Source organism: Mya arenaria, chromosome 3, assembly GCF_026914265.1.
Source record: "Mya arenaria isolate MELC-2E11 chromosome 3, ASM2691426v1".
NCBI classification, from domain to species: domain Eukaryota; kingdom Metazoa; phylum Mollusca; class Bivalvia; order Myida; family Myidae; genus Mya; species Mya arenaria.
The window spans coordinates 82,825,291-82,844,996 of record NC_069124.1 but is presented as its reverse complement, the minus strand read 5'-3'; the positions used below and the strand labels follow the sequence as shown (position 1 = coordinate 82,844,996).

At 42.4% G+C, this 19,706-nt stretch overlaps 2 protein-coding genes across 2 annotated transcripts; one reads left to right on the top strand and one right to left on the bottom strand.

Moving 5' to 3' along the window:
* The first annotated feature begins 1,645 nt into the window (after positions 1–1,645).
* On the top strand, positions 1,646–14,355 carry LOC128226335 (neuronal acetylcholine receptor subunit alpha-7-like). The gene is made up of 8 exons (XM_052936217.1): positions 1,646–1,753; positions 1,962–2,006; positions 9,035–9,141; positions 9,368–9,507; positions 10,878–10,991; positions 12,505–12,786; positions 12,970–13,163; positions 13,628–14,355. Exons 1-8 carry the CDS (start codon positions 1,646–1,648, stop codon positions 14,039–14,041), a joined length of 1,404 nt encoding a protein of 467 aa, XP_052792177.1. The 3' UTR covers positions 14,042–14,355.
* Positions 14,356–14,705: 350 nt separating this feature from the next.
* LOC128228161 (uncharacterized) lies at positions 14,706–18,663 on the bottom strand. The gene is made up of 5 exons (XM_052939316.1): positions 18,629–18,663; positions 17,805–17,882; positions 16,055–16,135; positions 15,664–15,776; positions 14,706–15,121 (listed from the first exon to the last, which is right to left on the bottom strand). Exons 2-5 carry the CDS (start codon positions 17,878–17,880, stop codon positions 14,909–14,911), a joined length of 483 nt encoding a protein of 160 aa, XP_052795276.1. The 5' UTR covers positions 17,881–17,882; positions 18,629–18,663; the 3' UTR covers positions 14,706–14,908.
* Between the last annotated feature and the right edge of the window lie 1,043 nt (positions 18,664–19,706).

Here is a 19,706-nt window from a genome sequence, read left to right as displayed (position 1 = left end):
AGAAATATACAACAACGGGACAAACTGTTAAATTGTGCTAAGCGTGCTAATAGAGGGAATGACACATGTATTTTCTTTCTTTACAATATTCTTGTCGTGTTTCAAAAATGTCATCACTAAACTGAATTAATTGAACGAATATTTTAAATGAAAAAAAGGGCAGTTTATGCCGCCTTTGTTTTATTACCGGAGTTTGATAAGGTGATTAATTAGTATCATCAAACACGTAATCAAACTCCGGTAAAAGACCGAAGGCGGGGCTCCGTAAGCGGCGTAGACTGCGAGATGTTTCATTTAAAATGGTAAAGAAATAGAAAAGTTATCTTTGTTTAAAGTCCTCAATCGAAGCAAAATATTGCCATCCAACGTAGCATTTATGACGCAATTTATCGCGTGGTATACACACACTGAATATGTCCAATGAAACATGGCTTTGCAAGGTAATTTTTTGCCATTACTCTTAAAACAAATGTTCAGATGTTGCGAAATAGGAAAACAAAACTGCAAAACACATGCTCTCAACTCAAAATTCTTTTATCACATGTAGGTGCGAAAATCGTGTTCAGATATCAAATTGAACGGTTCTTGAGCATGTCGACTTTGCATCCATTTTTATACTGTGCAATAATAATAAAGTCAAAATGCCTTGAACGCTGTAATACTTGAACATTGTTAAATGTTCATTAGATGTACCCGAAAGAAGACTAGTGATTGCACGTAAAATAGAGCGTAGCCCTGTAAGTTTCGAATGCAATACTAGACTACATGTAGTATAAACTAAGAAATCTGAATTAAAAGAAAACATCACTTAGAAACAAAGTATGTTTTAATAACATGTATTTCTTAAAAAAGTAAAACATATCAAATGTGCACATGAAAGTCGTCCTGATGGTGTCATTTGACCTGATGCTTTATTATGTGAAATGTTTATTCATGTATATAGCACGATATTGCATGCCTCTGTTGATTAGACATCATAGCCATTGCCAATCTCATTAAAATCATATCGTGACGTTCACTTCATTTCATTCCGCAATGTAACTGACACAGCAATGCGTGGTAAAGCGGGTACTGGGGATCTGATTCTATATAATGAGATTGAGCTATTGCACATTTTGATACACACATGTATCACCATAGTTAAGAACATGAACAGAAACTCAACCTCATCCCATGGAGACGCCGAACAATAAATATGCTTTTAGTTTTAATATTTGAACTGTATACGCGTCCGGAATGTTGTGTTGCAATTATCATAAAGCAGGTAAAGTTGTAATAAAGATAAGTTTAATTCAGTTATTATAATCCCATTACCCATAACGCCTGTGGTGACATTCTGCTCTCGGGTTGACAATATCAATGTCACACATGCTGCCATATGATATTTATATAATATGTTTATTCACTTTTCTACATAGAATTATGAAACCCAGTGTTCTATGTGTGTTGAGTCATTTTCTACGTCTACTGGTCGTTTTACTTTACGGGTTGTTCATTGTTCTATTTTAAAAAAAAGTCCGGTCATTATTCTATTTGGGGAGGGTGGGTCATTATTTTGTATTACGTCGATATGTATTTGAATGTATGTTGTTTTATATTTACACGACCAGTCCCGCCGACATGGTGCATTCCTCTTAAGGACCTGATGGATGAGTTGTTCGAGGGTTACTCACCCGAAGTGCTGCCTCGCTGTAACCATCGGGACGCCGTCCAGGTTCAACTCGGACTCGCCGTCCGGCAGATTGTGGAACTGGTCAGTAAATCATTGTATAGATATAATGGTTCATAATTATGTAGCTTTTAGGTCGTGTTTAGTTTGCTTATAATGTATAACGGGTTATTATTGTACAACAAAGTATCACGTAAACGCTTCCGTGTCAGAAACTCTTTAACCATGACATTTGTGATTTGGCATATCTCTGAAATGTTTCACGGTTGTTTTTGCTTTTTCTGCTTTCCAGAATGAGCCTATGCAGATACTAGAGACGAACACGTGGGTCAGAATGGTGAGTTATCTCCAGCAGTATAACAATAAAACAATAAACAATCACTCCAGTAATATTGATATGTTTATTTTTCTCACAAGTGCCCAGTATGCAGTGTTTGTATTATTTGCCAAGGTGTTGAGATTTATAGCTATGATATACATGTACTACTCAGACCATTTCAGTACAATACTTTGACACCACGCAAGCCCTGTGACTCGACCACTAGAGCTAGCCTACTGTCATTTTCTAGGTTATTGAATTATATCTAATTGTAATATGTGAAGTAATTGGATGACGAGTTGCCCCATAGTATTATGATAGTATTGTCAAAACTTTAGTATCAATAGAAGTAAAATGGCGTGCTACGATGACGTCAATATACTTCTAAAATGTTCGTCATATAAAAAAGAAGCTTAAATAAGTCGTACATGAGCTATGCTCCTTGGCATCTAGTGTTCAGCACACTTGAGTGAATTCCTCGTACAATTCAGGTAGTAATAATATCTTCTTCCAAAAATAAATACCTATACGAATGCCACAAAAGTCGTGATACATTTATAATAAAATATAATGTGAGCTCATGAGGTGTGAAACCGTAAATGTTATTTTGAAATAAAGATTGTTTAAACCAAAGAAGCATTATATCTACATATAACAATCACTGGAACCATTTGGGAGAAACAAGACCTGGAGACAGCACGTGTGGATTTCTCATGTATTTACAATAAGTCGAATAGAATGTATACGAGTATTTAGAAAATACGATCCTGTTAAATCTTAGGTAGAATGGCATTGACATAAACATTTCTCGCAATTGTATGGCGTGTTTCGATAAACAGGGCAAATTATTATCATTATTCTTTTTTAACGGGCCTTGATTTTTTTTTTACAAGTTGTGATTGAATCAATGACAAAAAAAAACAGTCAGGAATTTGACGATCATGGAAATGACGGTAACGTTTCGTTATAAGATCATCCGTTAATAGTATATCGCTGATGTGCGTTTTTGCAACTAACCACTAGCTTTCACTTGGAGGGAAAATTACACCAAAGTCGGGTATGACGACTCAGTGTTACAGTGTTTACTTTTTTAAACACATGCATGCCAGTGAATCAAAACATGGTTATACCATCTCAGACCGTTGGTTACTTTCCTTCTTTATATGTTTTGAAGCTGGATGGTTTGCGATTTAGAGACTTGCAGAACATGCTGGATCTACTTGATCTGCTTTCTTGCTTACATATCACCGCACTGTTTGTTCTCGTAGTCACTTTATCGAACACATAGTGGTTACGTTCAACTAGTTTTAGTTTTATTTCGAGATACGTAATTATTTCTAACGTTGTATATTCCTCCTTCCAATACATGGTGTTGCAGATCGTGAAACACTGGAAATCAATACTAGTTCGTGTGCAAATTAGTAAATTGACTGTAATATAATTTATGAAGAAGCCCATGCGTTTACACAGTTGCAAACACGCGTGTCTTGTAATGGCTGACATGGCATTTGTCTCAAACGTTCTACAAAACAACAACACTTTATTAAAGCGGCATAATTTAGATTTATCACTTGATGCACGGAATAAACGCATTTATTTCAATGCATTCTTGTGTAAAATAATATCAGCGGTATTATGGCGCACTTGTGGTGTAGAGTTAGGCGACTGGGACCTAGCGGAGGAACCCGTGGCCACGTTAAAAGCCCCATCTTCAGATGCTTATATCTTTTATCCGTACACAAATATAATCTTTTGATTTGGTAATTTAAATCAAATGAGTTAAACGTAATAATGCATTAAAGTTAATACGTTTCTTTTACACATGTTCCAACAGAACGAAGATTATGTATTTTAAGTACGTCTATTTGTATGTATTGAAGATAAATACCACTTTCTACTTGTTTGTGACTTCTACGAGGATCTGTTACCCGTGAAATATTATATTAATCCTGACGTTAACAAGTTTTGAAAACTCATGTCATCATCTTATGTTGCTACAATTAAAGGTGTCTCTACAAATTTGCATACTGCATTTAATAAAAGAAAAGTACGATTTAAAGAGTGATATTCTAAAATCACTATCCATATAATAACCATTTTACTATACATGTAAATAATTCATTGAAATTCATTGTACTGTTGCACAAAATTGTATAATATGTATTCTGTTTGTCTGTATAGTGTTATGGGTCGGTGGTCTGATAGCAAATAAACTTTCCTAGGCCTAAGTCTGATAACTCAATGTTGCCAGACCCCGACCCTCCCCCCTCCAGTCGCCTAATTCTACACCATAAGTCCTCAGTTGCCGCACTCTATACTGCTAGACACCCAGAAGTCTAACTCTGCACTGCTAGGCCCCAGTGGTCAGTCTAACTCTGCACTGCTAGGCCCCAGTGGTCAGTCTAACTCTGCACTGCTAGGCCCCAGTAGTCAGTCTAACTCTGCACTGCTAGGCCCCAGTGGTCAGTCTAACTCTGCACTGCTAGGCCCCAGTGGTCTGTCTAACTCTGCACTGCTAGGCCCCAGTAGTCAGTCTAACTCTGCACTGCTAGGCCCCAGTAGTCAGTCTAACTCTTCAATGGGTAGGCCCCAGTAGTCAGTCTAACTCTGCACTGCTAGGCCCCAGTAGTCAGTCTAACTCTTCAATGGGTAGGCCCCAGTAGTCAGTCTAACTCTTCAATGGGTAGGCCCCAGCAGTCAGTCTAACTCTTCAATGGGTAGACTCCAGTAGTCAGTCTAACTCTTCAATGGGTAGGCCCTAGTAGTCAGTCTAACTCTTCAATGGGTAGGCCTCAGTCGCCTTACTCTACACAGCTAGGCCTAAGTCTCCTAACTCTATAATGCTAGTCTCCTCGTCGCCTAATTCAACACAAACGTACCCAACTCGCCCGACACTACACCACTAGGACCCGGTCGCCTAACTCTACACAGCTAGGCCTAAGTCTCCTAACTCTATAATGCTAGTCTCCTCGTCGCCGAATTCTACACAACCGGACCCAACTCACCCGACACTACACGAATAGGACCCGGTCACCTTACTCTACACAGCTTGGCCCAAGTTTCTTAATTCTATAATGCTAGTCTCCTCGTCATCTAATTCTACATAACCGGACCCAACTCGCCCTACACTAAACCACTAGGATGCGGTCGCCTAACTCTACACCTCTAGACCCAAGTCTCCTAATTCTATAATGCTAATCTCCTTGTCGCCTTATTCTACACAACTGGACCCAACTCGCCCTACACTACACCACTAGGACCCGGTCGCCTAACTCTACACAGCTAGGCCTAAGTCTCTATAATGCTAGCCCCCGAGTCGCATGATACTAAACCACTTGGCCCCAATCGCCTTACTCTATCTCGACAACACTAGAGTGCCTAACTCTTCACCTGTGGGCCTAAGTCTCCCAGCGCTATAATGGCCCCCAACCAGTCCCCTAACTCTACACCACTAGGCCCCTGTCTCCTACCTCTACACCACTAGACCCCAGTCGCCTAACTCTACACCACTAGACCCCAGTCTCCTACCTCTACACCACTAGACCCCAGTCGCCTAACTCTACACCACTAGGCCCCAGTCGCCTTATTCTACACCACTTGGCCCCAGTCGCCTTACTCTACACCGCTTACACAGCTAGACCCCAATCGCCTAACTGTACGCCACTAGGCCCCGGTCGTCTACACAGCTAGGCCTCAGTCACCTAACTCTACACCGCTAAGCCCCAGTCACCTTACTCTACACAGCTTAGCCCTCACACAATTTAATCTACACCGTTAGGGTCCCACTCGCCTTACTTTACACCGCTAGGCCCCAGTCGCCTAACTCTACACCACTAGGCCCCAGTCGCCTAACTCTACACCACTAGGCCCCTGAAGCCAAACTCAACGACGCTAGGCCCCAGTCTCATAACTCTACGCCACTAGGCCCCAGTCGCCTAACTCTACACCACTAGGCCGAAATCTTCTAACTCTACACCACTAGGCCCCAGTCTCCTAACTCTACACCACTAGGCCCCTGAAGCCAAACTCAACGACGCTAGGCCCCCTTGTCATAACTCTACGCCACTAGGTCCCAGTCGCCCAACTCTACACCACTAGACCCTAGTCTCCTAACTCTACACCACTAGGCCCCAGTCTCCTTACTCTACACCACTAGGCCCCAGTCGCCCAACTCTACACCACTAGACCCTAGTCTCCTAACTCTACACCACTAGGTCCCTGTCGCCAAACTCTACACCACTAGACCCTAGTTTCCTAACTCTACACCACTAGACCCTAGTCTCCTAACTCTACACCACTAGGCCCCAGTCTCCTAACTCTACACCACTAGGCCCCAGTCACCTTACTCTACACCGTTAGGTCCCAGTCGCCCAACTCTACACCGTTAGGCCCCAGTCGTCTAACTCTACACCGCTAGGCCCCAGTCTCCTAACTCTACACCTCTAGACCCCAGTCTCCTTACTCTACACAGCTATACCCCAGTCGCCTACTTCTACACCACTAGGCCCCAGTCCCCTAACTCTACACCACTAAGACCCAGTCTCCTAAGTCTACACCACTAGGCCCCAGTCGCCTTACTATACACAGCTAGGCCCCAGTCGCCTAACTCTACACCACTAGGCCCTAGTCGCCTAAATCTACACCACCAACCCCCAATCGCCTAACTCTACACCACTTTGCCCCAGTCACCTAACTCTACACCGCTAGGCCCCAGTCGCCTTACTCTACACAGCTAAGCCCTCACACGCTTAAATCTACCCAGCTAGGGCCCAACTTACCTAACTTTACATCGCTAAGCCCCAGACGCCTCATTCTACACCACTAGGACCCAGTCGCCTAACTCTACACCACTAGGCCCAAGTCGCCTTACTCTACATCGCTTTTACCGCTAGACCCCAGTCCCTAGCGCTACGCCACTAGGCCCTAGTCGCCAAATTCTACACCACTAGGCCCCAGTCGCCTACATCTACACCACTAGGCACCAGTCGCCTAACTCTACACCGCTAGGCCCCAGTCGCCTAACTATACACCACTAGGCAACAGTCTCCTAACTCTACACCACTAGGCCCCAGTCTCCTAACTATACACCACTAGGCAACAGTCGCCTAACTCTACACCACTAGGCCCCAGTCTCCTAACTATACACCACTAGGCAACAGTCGCCTAACTCTACACCACTAGGCCCCAGTCTCCTAACTATACACCACTAGGCAACAGTCGCCTAACTCTACACCACTAGGCCCCAGTCTCCTAACTATACACCACTAGGCAACAGTCGCCTAACTCTACACTACTAGGCCCCTGTCGCCTTACTCTACACCGCTTACACCGCCAGACCCCAGTCTCCTTACTCTACGCCACTGGGCCCCAGTCGCCTAACTCTACACCTAACTCTACACCATTTGGCCCCAGTCGCCTTACTCTACACCACTAGGCCCCAGTCGCCTAACTATACACCACTAGGCCCCAGTCTCCTAACTCTACACCACTAGGCCCCAGTCTCCTAACTATACACCACTAGGCAACAGTCGCCTAACTCTACACTACTAGGCCCCTGTCGCCTTACTCTACACCGCTTACACCGCCAGACCCCAGTCTCCTTACTCTACGCCACTGGGCCCCAGTCGCCTAACTCTACACCTAACTCTACACCACTTGGCCCCAGTCGCCTTACTCTACACCACTAGGCCCCAGTCGCCTAACTCTACAAAACTAGGCCCCAGTCACCTAACTCTACACAACTAGGTCCCAGAAGCCTAACTCTACACCACTAGGCCCCAGTCGCCTAACTCTACACCGCTAGGCCCCAGTCGCCTAACTCTACACCACTAGGCCCCGGTCGCCTAACTCTACACCACTAGGTCTCAGTCGCCTAACTCTACATTACTAAGCCCCAGTCACCTAACTCTACACCACTAGGCCCAAGTCGCCTAACTCTACACCACTAGGCCCCAGTCTCCTTACTCTACACCGCTAGGTCCCAGTCGCCTAACTCTACACCACGAGGCCCTAGTCGACTAACTCCACACCACTAGGTATCAGCCGCTAGACCCCAGTCTCCTAGCGCTACGCCACTAGGCCCTAGTCGCCAAATTCTACACCACTAGGTCCCAGTCGCCTACCTCTACACCACTAGGCCCCAGTCGCCTAACTCTACACCACTAGGCCCCAGTCGCCTAACTATACACCACTAAGCCCCAGTCTCCTAACGAACACCACTAGGCCCCAGTCTCCTAACTATACACCACTAGGCAATAGTCGCCTAACTCTACACCATTAGGCCCCTGTCGCCTTACTCTACACCGCTTACACCGCTAGACCACAGTCTCCTTACTCTACGCAACTGGGTCCCAGTCGCCTAACTCTACACCTAACTCTACACCACTTGGCCCCAGTCGCCTTACTCTACACCACTAGGCCCCAGTCGCCTTACTCTACAAAACTAGGCCCCAGTCGCCTAACTCTACACCACTAGGTCCCAGAAGCCTAACTCTACACCACTAGGCCCCAGTCGCCTAACTCTACACCGCTAGGCCCCAGTCGCCTTACTCTACACCACTAGGCCCCGGTCGCCTAACTCTATCCCACCAGGTCTCAGTCGCCTAGCTCTTCATTACTAAGCCCCAGTCACCTAACTCTACACCACTAGGCCCCAGTCGCCTAATTCTACACCACTAGGCCCCAGTCGCCTTACTCTACCCCGCCAGGCCCCATTCGCCTCACTTTACCCCGCCAGGCCCCAGTCGCCTCACTCTACCCCGCCAGGCCCCAGTCGCCTAACTCTACACCGCTAGGCGCCCCCCCCCCCCCCCCGTCACCTTACTCTACACCGCTAGGCGGCCCCCCCCCCCAAGTCATCTTACTCTACATCGCTAGACCCAAGTCACCTAACTCTACACCGCTTACACCGCTAGACCCCAGTCATCTAACTCTATCCCGCTAGGCTCCAGTCACCTAACTCTACAACGCTAGGCCCCACTCAGCTACCTATACACGGTTTGGCCACTATAGGTTAATTTACGTATATGTTCTTCTTTTACTTCAAGGTTTGGAACGACTGTCAGTTGACATGGAACGCAACAGAGACGGGGATCAAGAACATCGCCGTGCCTTACCATAGAGTTTGGGTACCGGACATCACGCTCTATGATAAGTAGGTATATGTTTTTTCAAATGAAAGTTTGGGTTAAATTGCGCAATGTGGTCATTGATACCACAACAATTATTTTCTCAAAATTGGATATTACCACAAATAATGATTATTGCTCGGTTAATTTGATAACTGTACATGGTTGTCGCATTACTTACACCTTTAACTGACAAGTAGAATCACCTGACAATTATCTCACCTTCTCTTTCACTTCCTGACATCCTGGAAGTGCCAAGAATGTGCTAGGCGGCCTGCAGCAATACCGACCTAACATATACCCAAACGGAGACGTCTACTACAACTTTCCGTCCGTCATCCGTAGTCTCTGTAAGGTGGACGTCACCTACTTCCCATTTGACACGCAAGTCTGTGAGTATAGTAAACATACAGTTATGTCAGTATGCTATCACTTAAATAGTTTACATTTATTACACGCAAATCATTTCACTCGTGTCAGCTTTACGAAGCCTGTAAAATGTGACACTGGATGGGCACTTATTAACTTATAATATATCGAGTAACAAGCGGACACCTATACCACTAGACCACCCTTACCCCTTAAAGGCTTTTCGTGTTACTTATATATCATTCGGCAACCATAGTACTTGATTCGGTAAAACTGAATGACAAAATCTCGTTTCAATGCATATGCATGAGGCAGAAAAAGACAACTCTTCTTCCAATGAAATCGTATGTCACAAATACCCAGCAATAACCTTATAGTTACAGTTGAATGAACGACCGAGCGTTCACGACGCTGTTATACAATTTGCAGGGAACTGTCAAAACAGGTTCATTCCCAGCTTTCGCCATATTTTTTCAGTGTCTGTGCATATTTCCGCATTGAAAAGAAACGTAACGATCATATTTTAGCAGGTGGGATTCATATTAAAATGCAGGTAACAGAGGAATAGAATGTCGCAGATTTGAAGACCGCAGACAGATTGGGGAAAAATGCAGATTATATGCGTTAACACTGGGAGTAATACACAACAAAAAGATTGTATGGACTGTGTAATAGTAACGGAATGGACAATTACCGCACAAATATGTCGATTTTTTGCCATCGGCCAAAACATTTATTGTTATAGTGTGAAATTTGCTGTCTTCTGGTCTGTGTCCATGGAAACGATAATGTTTTGGATTTTTAACTACTAAAACCAACGATTTGTTGAGTAGTGTGATAATAAGCAGTACGTACGGTATTCAAACGTACTCTGAAACGTAATCAGCAGAATACATGTTCATATTATTTCCGTGATATACATGTGCGAGCCAAACTAACATCCAAATCGATCTCATATAAAAAGGATTATTTGGGATCATTGGACGTGTACATAAATTGTTATTAGTCTCTATGTGGGGCGTTCAAAATTCAAAACAATTCTACGGAGGGTTCCCCGCTCCTCCAGTTAGCCCTAGTAGCACTAGTCCATCAGTACTTTCAGCTCTTTGATTTTCTTTAAGCTTCAATATTAATGCATTTAACTGTTCTATACAGTGTTAACCATAAGTATATGTGTGCGTGCGTGCGTGTGTGCGTACATACGTGCGTGCGTGCGTACGTGTGTACGTGTGTATGAGCGTGCGTGCGTGCGTGCGTGCGTGCGTACGTACGTGCGTCTAATAACTAATACTAATGTATTTGTGAATCAAAAACGTGAAAGAAGTGTGATACATACTTACATCGAGTAGCGAAGAAGTTTACAGATTTAAATGCTGAATTCATCCTATTTCAGGTAAACTGCAGTTTGGTTCATGGTCATACCATGGCTGGGATCTCAACTTGACAGGAAAAAAACCGGCGGCCGACACCTCTTCGTTTGTAGCTAACGGCGAATGGGATATTATAGGTATATGTACTTTTGTTTAAACGAAAGATATTAATTTAGTCGAAGTGTTCATTCATTTTTGTTTCACTTGAACCACGTAAAGGTCAAAGGAGAACATTTGTGATCATCGTTTTTCCGTTGCTCGTCGCCAGCCGTCAACAATAAGTGTGTTAATGTTCTAGCATCGATATATCTGAGCCAATGTTATTCATACTCGGAAACAATGGATTCTCGGTGAAGTTTGATAGTGGGCTATGTCTGAACAGACGATCAACAGTTATATTTTACTTTCTTATCACTATTGCACCTTCAGTCATTCACGAATTAAGAATGGAAATGTATGACCTTCAGATCTCGGTCAAGTTTGTGTATTGGTAAAACTGACCCTTAGAATTAGAGCTCTTTATTTATTTTAAAAAAGCATGCCATATCTAACATTGTTTACAACGACACCTTCAATAATTCACCGATTCTAATTATATTAAGATGTAATATGTATGACCATGGCATTATTTATTTATTTTATTATTATTTTATTTTAATAAGGGGGGGATATATTAGAAAGTCAAGAGTTATGTGCCTTTGAATTTGAAACAAATGGCATATTAAATCTTGATTTTTTTTCACTCTCACTTTCATTTCTCCATAATCTCTAATTATATTTAGAATAAAATGTACGACCATAAGTTCTGGGCGAATTTCGATTATGAGCCAAATCTGAACAAAAGAGTTATGTACCTTTAGTTTGTAAGAAACACATATTTTACTTTGTTTAATATCTACAACTTCATGTATTCACAAACCCTAAAATATTTGAAATTATATGTTTGACCATTTGATCACGGTCAAATAATATTATAGGCCAAATCGGATAAGAAGTTCAGGAGTCAAGTGCGCTTAATTTATGCAAAAGAAACCCCACATATTTGAACTGTTTATAATCTAGCACTTTCATTCCTTCACCAATCCTATAGTTTTTACAGTTACGAAGACGATGTACCTTGTACAAGTCTGAATAAGTTATAGGTTCTGTTCTGTTTCGTACTTTATATCGGTATAGTTTGATAATGGGCGAACTGGGAAAAGTAGGTCTTCAGTTGTGTGCCCTTCATTTAAAGAAATGGAGAAATTGTCCTTGACTTTTCCGAGAATGCTTTTTTCAATATGTTTACACTCTAGCACCCATCCCAATTCCAATCATCATAATAATATGGTGAAGTATATAAAAGGTTAAAATTCAATCGAAGCATGAACACGATTGCTTTTATCAAATACAGGTCAAGTTTGGATATTAGTACATGTATATGTTTTGTCGAGTGAAAACGTAGGACAATAGCCCAAACCATGGGGAGATCTTGTAAACACCCTATAAATGCCCTGGCTTGAGCTACATGGACCAGGTGAGCGATCTGAGTCCCTTTGGGCTCTCTTGTTTTATCACATTGATAGACCATTGATGGTAAAATAAGTTGTACGTGACACATTGTTATTTCGTTAAGAATCAACAATACTGCATGTTTCGTCCGTGCTTAAGGTGTACCAACTGAGCGGAAGGAGATCATATACCAGTGTTGCCCGGAGCCGTACCCCGACGTTAGGTTCTATGTGCAGATGCGCCGGAAGCCGCTATTTTATGTGCTGAACCTGATATTTCCGTGCACGCTCATCTCCACGATGGCGTTCCTCGGCTTCCTGTTGCCGCCGGACGCTGGAGAGAAGGTCTCCCTTGAGATCACTGTGCTCCTCTCCCTGGCTGTCTTTCTACTCGTGGTGTCGGAGACCATGCCGGCGGACTCGGAGACCTTCCCTTACATAGGTCAATGTTTTATCACATCTATATGACAGGATAAAGCCTGGTACAATTTGACTATGATCAACGTATTGAACTCCATAAAAAAAATTGCTATATTGCATTTTAAACATTTCACCCTGTTTTGTTCTCACTTAATAATCTTAGCATTTTAATTTAGCGCACCAAAACTATTCAATCCATATCCAGGCGTGTATTTCGCGTGCGCAATGGGTCTGGTGTCTCTGTCGTGCCTGATGACGGTCACGGTACTAAATCTGCACTTCAAGGGGCAGTTCGGGAAGCGGTTGCCGCCCTGGGTGCGACTCGTCTTCCTCGATTGTTTCGGCAGGATCCTTCTTGTTAAAAAAACTGACAAACTTACGAAGTGCGATGATATGAAGGTAGCATGCTGGTTTTACATTTAATAATAAGAAAAAAGGGCATATACATTTACAAATATCGGTCGGTTTGGTGGTCCGTTGGATCGAAGACCGCACAACACCTAGGACCATGAAACTTCATTGGTGTGTTGCTCTTTTAAGTAGATGGCGCCTATTGTCCACACAATAACTCGACATCGGATTGACTAAGGACCATGAAACTTCACTCACGGGTTACTTGTTCTAGACCATGGAATAACCCATATTGTTTTAGGATTCAATCTGTCAAAAGTCAAGACTACAGCCAATATGCATTTGGAAAATTTGTCTCACACTAACTCGACACCGGTTTTACTTATATAACAACCAGATTTTCTCTTCCAATGTGTCGCTTTCATTATGCTTTTAGATGTTAAATATGTTTTATATATATAATTTACTTAAATACTAGTACCCGAAATATGTCTAAAAATAATTCTTTGCAGAAGTTAGCAAAGGCGTATGATAACCCAGGTTTTCCCGGACGGTCGACCATAGACGAAGATTCCAACCACAACGGCCCCATAGACGCCGGGTACCGCACCGCCATGACGTCAGTCCTCTCCGACCACAGTGGCGACAAAATGGCCGACCTCAAGGACGTCAAATTAGATTTCGACACATCAACGGAGGTGATCTCTCTACTTAAGAAGCAACTAGACTGTTTGGATAAGATCCAAGATCACATGGAGGAGAGGCGGCGAGAGTCGCTGGGCATGGACGAGTGGCGGAAGTTGGCGCAAGTCTTGGACCGCATATTCATGGTGCTCTTCTTTCTCTTCCAGTTCGGGACTTCCGCTTTGATTCTCGTCAGGATAACTTCCGCTGACCCTGATGTTATGCATCTGCACATGGAATAGTTTTCATTTTCCATCAAATTTCTGATTAATTTCCCATTTGCATAGAGCCTGCAGCCTGTTATAATAAATTGTTCCTCAGAGTCATCGCGATAAGTGCACAATTATTCAATTTAATCATAAAATCAAAGGTCCTGTCATCAGAGAATTCTCAAATAAAAAAAGAAACAGAAAAATGAGCTAGTTAAATATTTACTCTACAAATTGTACTTAATTTAAAGCAATTTGTACTTTACCACCAAAGCGTTCCTGTTTATTCAGAAATATGAGCATTGATGAGCGTTCGTTATACACGGTCAATTAACAGCTTCTGTATTATAACAAGTAACATTTGTCAAGCAGTATGCGCCACATTGCCAGAAACATGTGGCAGACAGAATAAAGATGAGGGATTTTTAAGAAAAAGGGCAACCTACAACTGACGTTTGTCCTATGACAAGCCTTCTTTAGTTGTTGTGTTACAAAAGTGTTCATAATACTGTTTTCCATGACCATTACTTTTGACCTACTGAACTTTAAACAAAAGTGATCATCTACTGGTCAGTGGCAAAACATCCGATGACGTCCTAGGTGAAACAGTTCTTAAGTTCTTATGCGGACAATACTTGGTCTACCGACCGACCCACTAATACACCAAATGATACGTAAACCGAACTAACTGTTAGCATATAAATCAATCAACTGTATTTGTATCTCATCTATACACGTGTAAAAACAATGACATTCGCAAAAAATGATTTTAACGAATTATGCATGATAAAAAATAATTAAACATGCACAATGTCAGGGACAGGTCTACACTGTCGTCTGTAATTTACAGATCGGATAACACGAGACGTATTCCGTCACTATAAGCCAACCCGCACAGCATCAGTGCGTCTGCAGGGGATCGAACTTACAGACGAGGACGGGCACGTGTGCATGGTGGAGGATGTAGTCGCTCACGCTGCCCATGAACGTGCGCCGCAGCGTGCTCAGGCCACGACTTCCGCACACAATCATTCCCGCGTTCTCGCTTTCGGCCGCGTGCACGATGGCCGGGCCCGCCTTGGCTTCGTGCAGCTGAATGACACGTCCTTCCACCTGAAGTTTGGATAATGTTGGAAATCAGCTCTGGTCACACATTTACATTTGTACGTATTTGTGAAGTTTTTGTTTCTATGTAATTGTATTATGTTGACGCAATAGTTAAAGCGCAATATGTCAAATATCTTTACTTTAGTATACATTATTGTAGCTATTTTGCAAGTTTATAATATCAACTTCGTTTAGTTATTCAGTACATGGATATAGTGCACAAGTCAGGTGTCATTTATATGTTTATAAAATACTACCGAAACTGTTGTTAATACTATGATACAAATATGCTTGTTTATAGTTCAATTCATTTAATAGTTATAATATGTATATTAAACCCTATAGATACTATTACTTTAATTCAAATATACGTGTTTATAGTTTACATGTTCGCTATTTGTATACGTAAGCCATTTTATCCTATGAATTTGAGCACGGTTCATGTTGGCCTATTTCAAATATATATATTGTGTGTTATATTTCCTCGAATAAACTTGCTCCTTCTACTATTACCAAGTTAACGTTAAGAATGAGCTGATGATTCAAACCTTAGCGTCGATTAGTTTCTGCTGGAACTTTTCAATCGTCTGCTCAATATGGACGCTCTGCTCTGAAAGTATCTTGGAGATCACGTCAGGGTCGCCAGTCATCAAGTTCACAGCTTCAAAACATAATACAATTGATTGCTTAGCATATAAATTGTTGGTATTCGCTGCCTGAATTTCAATAAAATAGTTTTATTGCTAAAGAAAATCATTCTGGCATCATTGACATTTTTCACCATTACTTGAATATGCACTATAATTTGACTCGAGAATTAAAGCGTGATTGGAGAATTAGACCTAGCATAGGAAAATGGAAAAGCAGAGGTCAAACATGTCCGCTTCGGCCGTGCACAGATGGTTGAGTGTTACGATTGGGTAATATAACGGTACAAACTGCCGAAAGTTGCCGGGTGGGGCTCTACGTTCCAAGCCAGCAGCACCTCGTCCCCCGGCCGCCACACGTTTTTCGCGTACCCTGCAGCAAACGCAACATTCGTTACCATTACTTTAAAAGCATGCGAGTGATGTCTGCTGATAATCACTAGTACCATTATCAAGTTAGTATCTAGTTATTTTTGTTGAGCAGCTTATGGTAGCATATTTCTGTATTTTGCAAAACTTGGTAACACGCAACATGGTTAGGCAAACAATCGAAAACATGTCTAATCGTTTTGCAACATTCGATAACACGCCACATGGTTTGGCAAACATTCGAAAACACGCCACATAGATTGGCAAACATTCGAAAACAAGCCACATGGTTAGGCAAACATTCGAAAACACGCCACATGGTTAGGCAAACATTCGAAAACAAGCCACATGGTTAGGCAAACATTCGAAAAATACACCAAGTGGCGAGGCGAAAATGTGCCGCATTATTATTTCGCATTTTCAAACCGTCAGCGGGCGCATTTTCGAACCTCCACCGGGCGCAATTTTAAAAAGTCAGACTATCCGTTAGCCCCATTACTGGGCGGATTTTAGTGCACCAATAGGCCAAACACTAGGCGTATTTTTGCCCCACCAATAGGCGCATTTTTACCCACCACTAGGCGCCTTTTCGCTTCATCATTTGGCGCATTTTTGCCCACCCTCATGGCGCATTTTTGTCCAACACTATTTGCCCCACCTCTTGGCGCATTTTGCCACACCACTAGGCGCATTTTTACCCAACACTATGCGGATTTTTGCCCCACCTCTTGGCGCATTTTGCCACACCACTAGGCGCATTTTTATCCACCATTAGACGCATTTTTACCCCACCACTAGGCCAATTTTTACCCACCACTTGGCGCAGTTTTACCCTCCACAAGGCGCATTTTTACCCACCACTAGACGCATTTTTACCCACCACCTCATTTTAACCCACCATTGGGGGCATTTTTGCCCCACCGCTTGGCGCATTTTTACCCACTACTAACCTACTAACCTCATTTTAACCCACCAATACGGGCATTTTTGCCCCGCCTCTTGGCGCATTTTTGTCCAACACTAGGCGCAATTTTGCCCCCCCCCCTTGGTGCATTTTGCCCCACCAACTGGCGCATTTTTACCCACCACTAGGCGCATGTTTACCTAGGCACATTTTTGCTCAATACTAGGGCGCATTTTTGCCCCACCACTAGGCGCATTTTTGCCCCACCACTAGGGCGCACTTTTGCCCAAGCACTTGGCGCATTTTTACCCACCCCTAGGCCCATTTTACCCACCACTAGGCGCATTTTTAGTTTTGTCCCGCGACTAGGCTCATTTTAAACCCAACAGTAGGCGCATTTTTGCCCCACCACGAGGTGCTTTTTGCCCCAGCACTTGGCGCATTTTTACCCAAGCACTAGGCGCATTTTTGCCTACCACTAGGCGCAATTTTGCCTCGTTACTTGACGAAGTTTCGCCACTTCGCGCCGCGAAAACTTGAAATGGCAGAAATTAGCAACCATATCATCAAGACTGAATTTAAATGATTTCCTATTTCGTCGTGTATTACATAACATGCGGGCATAACACCTATTTCGTATGAAAGTGTCCAAGGAAGACAATCAAATTGTTTTTCAGATATTTTGAGCAACAGTTCTCTATCTGTATGTACATGTATGTCACATATAAAACATCTTTGATTTCCTTATTAAATGTTAAAATAAACTTACAGTTCATTGTGAGATTCGAGTAAACGCTGTCGTCTATAGCAACAACGACCCTCCGCGTGCCGCCCGTCTTCTCCATGGCTACAAGAAACGGTCACCTCTTGTAAGCTGTTACAACCACACTTATTTGTTCATATGGGTGCTTTGTTACATACACAGGATCATAAACACAATCATTTCCTTCACCTTGTCCCATTTGTAAGTTATATACAAGTCGCGAGATAACCGTGGCCCTGAACGGACCATTCAGAGCTGATCGAACTGCACACATACGGACGGATGATAGGTGATTAACGCGTGGTATCATTATCACTGCAGCTTGTCATGAATATTGAAAAGTTCAAATACTCTCGGTTGAATATTAAGATTATAAAATGCTCAAATTTCCGGTCAAAATTGAATCATTGAAGGTTGGTTTCTATTTTTTTCTTTGCAGTAGTAGTAGTAGCAGTAACAGTAACAGCAGCAGTAGCAGTAGCATCAGTAGCAGTATTATTTGTAGCAGTTGTATTAGTAGTGGCAGCAGCAGCAGCAGCAGTAGTAGTAGTAGTAGTAGTAGTAGTAGTAGTAGTAGTAGCAGTAGTAGTAGAAGTAGTAGTAGTAGTAGTAGGTAGAAGTAGTAGTAGTAGTAATAGTAGTAGTAGTAGTAGTAGTAGTAGTAGTAGTAGTAGTAGTAGTAGTAGTAGTAGTGGTGGTGGTGGTGGTGGTGGTGGTGGTGGTGGTGGTGGTGCTCAAAATACTTCGAGCCTTGGGAATATCGAGCCAAGCAGGAATGTAAACTGAATGTGTATTATTCTTTGAGACGTTAAATATAGCGTTATGTTTACCTTCTTTGTTTTTTTCCGACAATACCTCCACTGGAGAAGAGTATTTATTTGACATAGTTCCCGTTGCCGTATCGTACTGTTCGCAAAATTACACATTCGTTACTTTGACAATACCATGTTTTTATATCTGATTTTTTGACGCAATAAAATATAACATAAACATTAACCCATAATAAACCAAAAACAATAATCAAGCATATTTCACTTTAACTTAACAGGGGGGAGGGGGGGGGGGGGGGTAGTCGGTATTTAAAAAAAAAATCAATATTGTCAAAAAAGATTATTCAGGGCCGTTATCAATTAAAGTATACTTTTTAAACACAGTGTACTTACCATTTTATCGTGCAACTTGGAAAATACTAAAAGCATTCTTTTGCCATTTATGAAGCGGTCTCTAAGTTAAAGCTACGTCCTGGACAATTTTAAACATAGCCAACCGACTAATAATTAACATAGCATATTTACATGATTCCGACCACTTCGCTTGCTTGCGCTCGGACGGTTAGGAATCTGGCTCTTACTTGGTCTTTATGTTTCAACCAAGTTACAGATTGCCGAAGTCGTCTGATTACGAGATTACATTTTTACAGTAATGTAAGCTCTTTTTTGCCGATTTTATGTGAATGTGAATCTCAAAATGCATTGAGCTTTATTTAATAATAATTATGATACCAATCAAGCAAAGCTAGACGATTAGCGCCTTGTGCGAAATCGAGCCGAGCAATCAAATCAAAGGAGTGATATTCCTACCGGGCACCGCGAAAATGACATCGAGCCATGCAATCAAAACAAAAAAGTGCGAAATTCTTACTAGGGGCCGTGACAATGACGTCGAGCGTGGAGAAAAATTGACCCTCGACAAATCGAGACATCCGATCGAATTTTATATGAACATATTATGAGAAATATTGAAAAGGGCAGTCCTTTAAATCCAGTTGGAGCCAACGAGGATATCGAGCCAAGCGATATCGAGCCAACGAATTTTGACTTACATACTTATTTTGATTTTATTAAACAAGTATCAAACAGCAACTCGAAGATAATAATTTAACTCTCATCTTGTATTACAAAGCCTAAA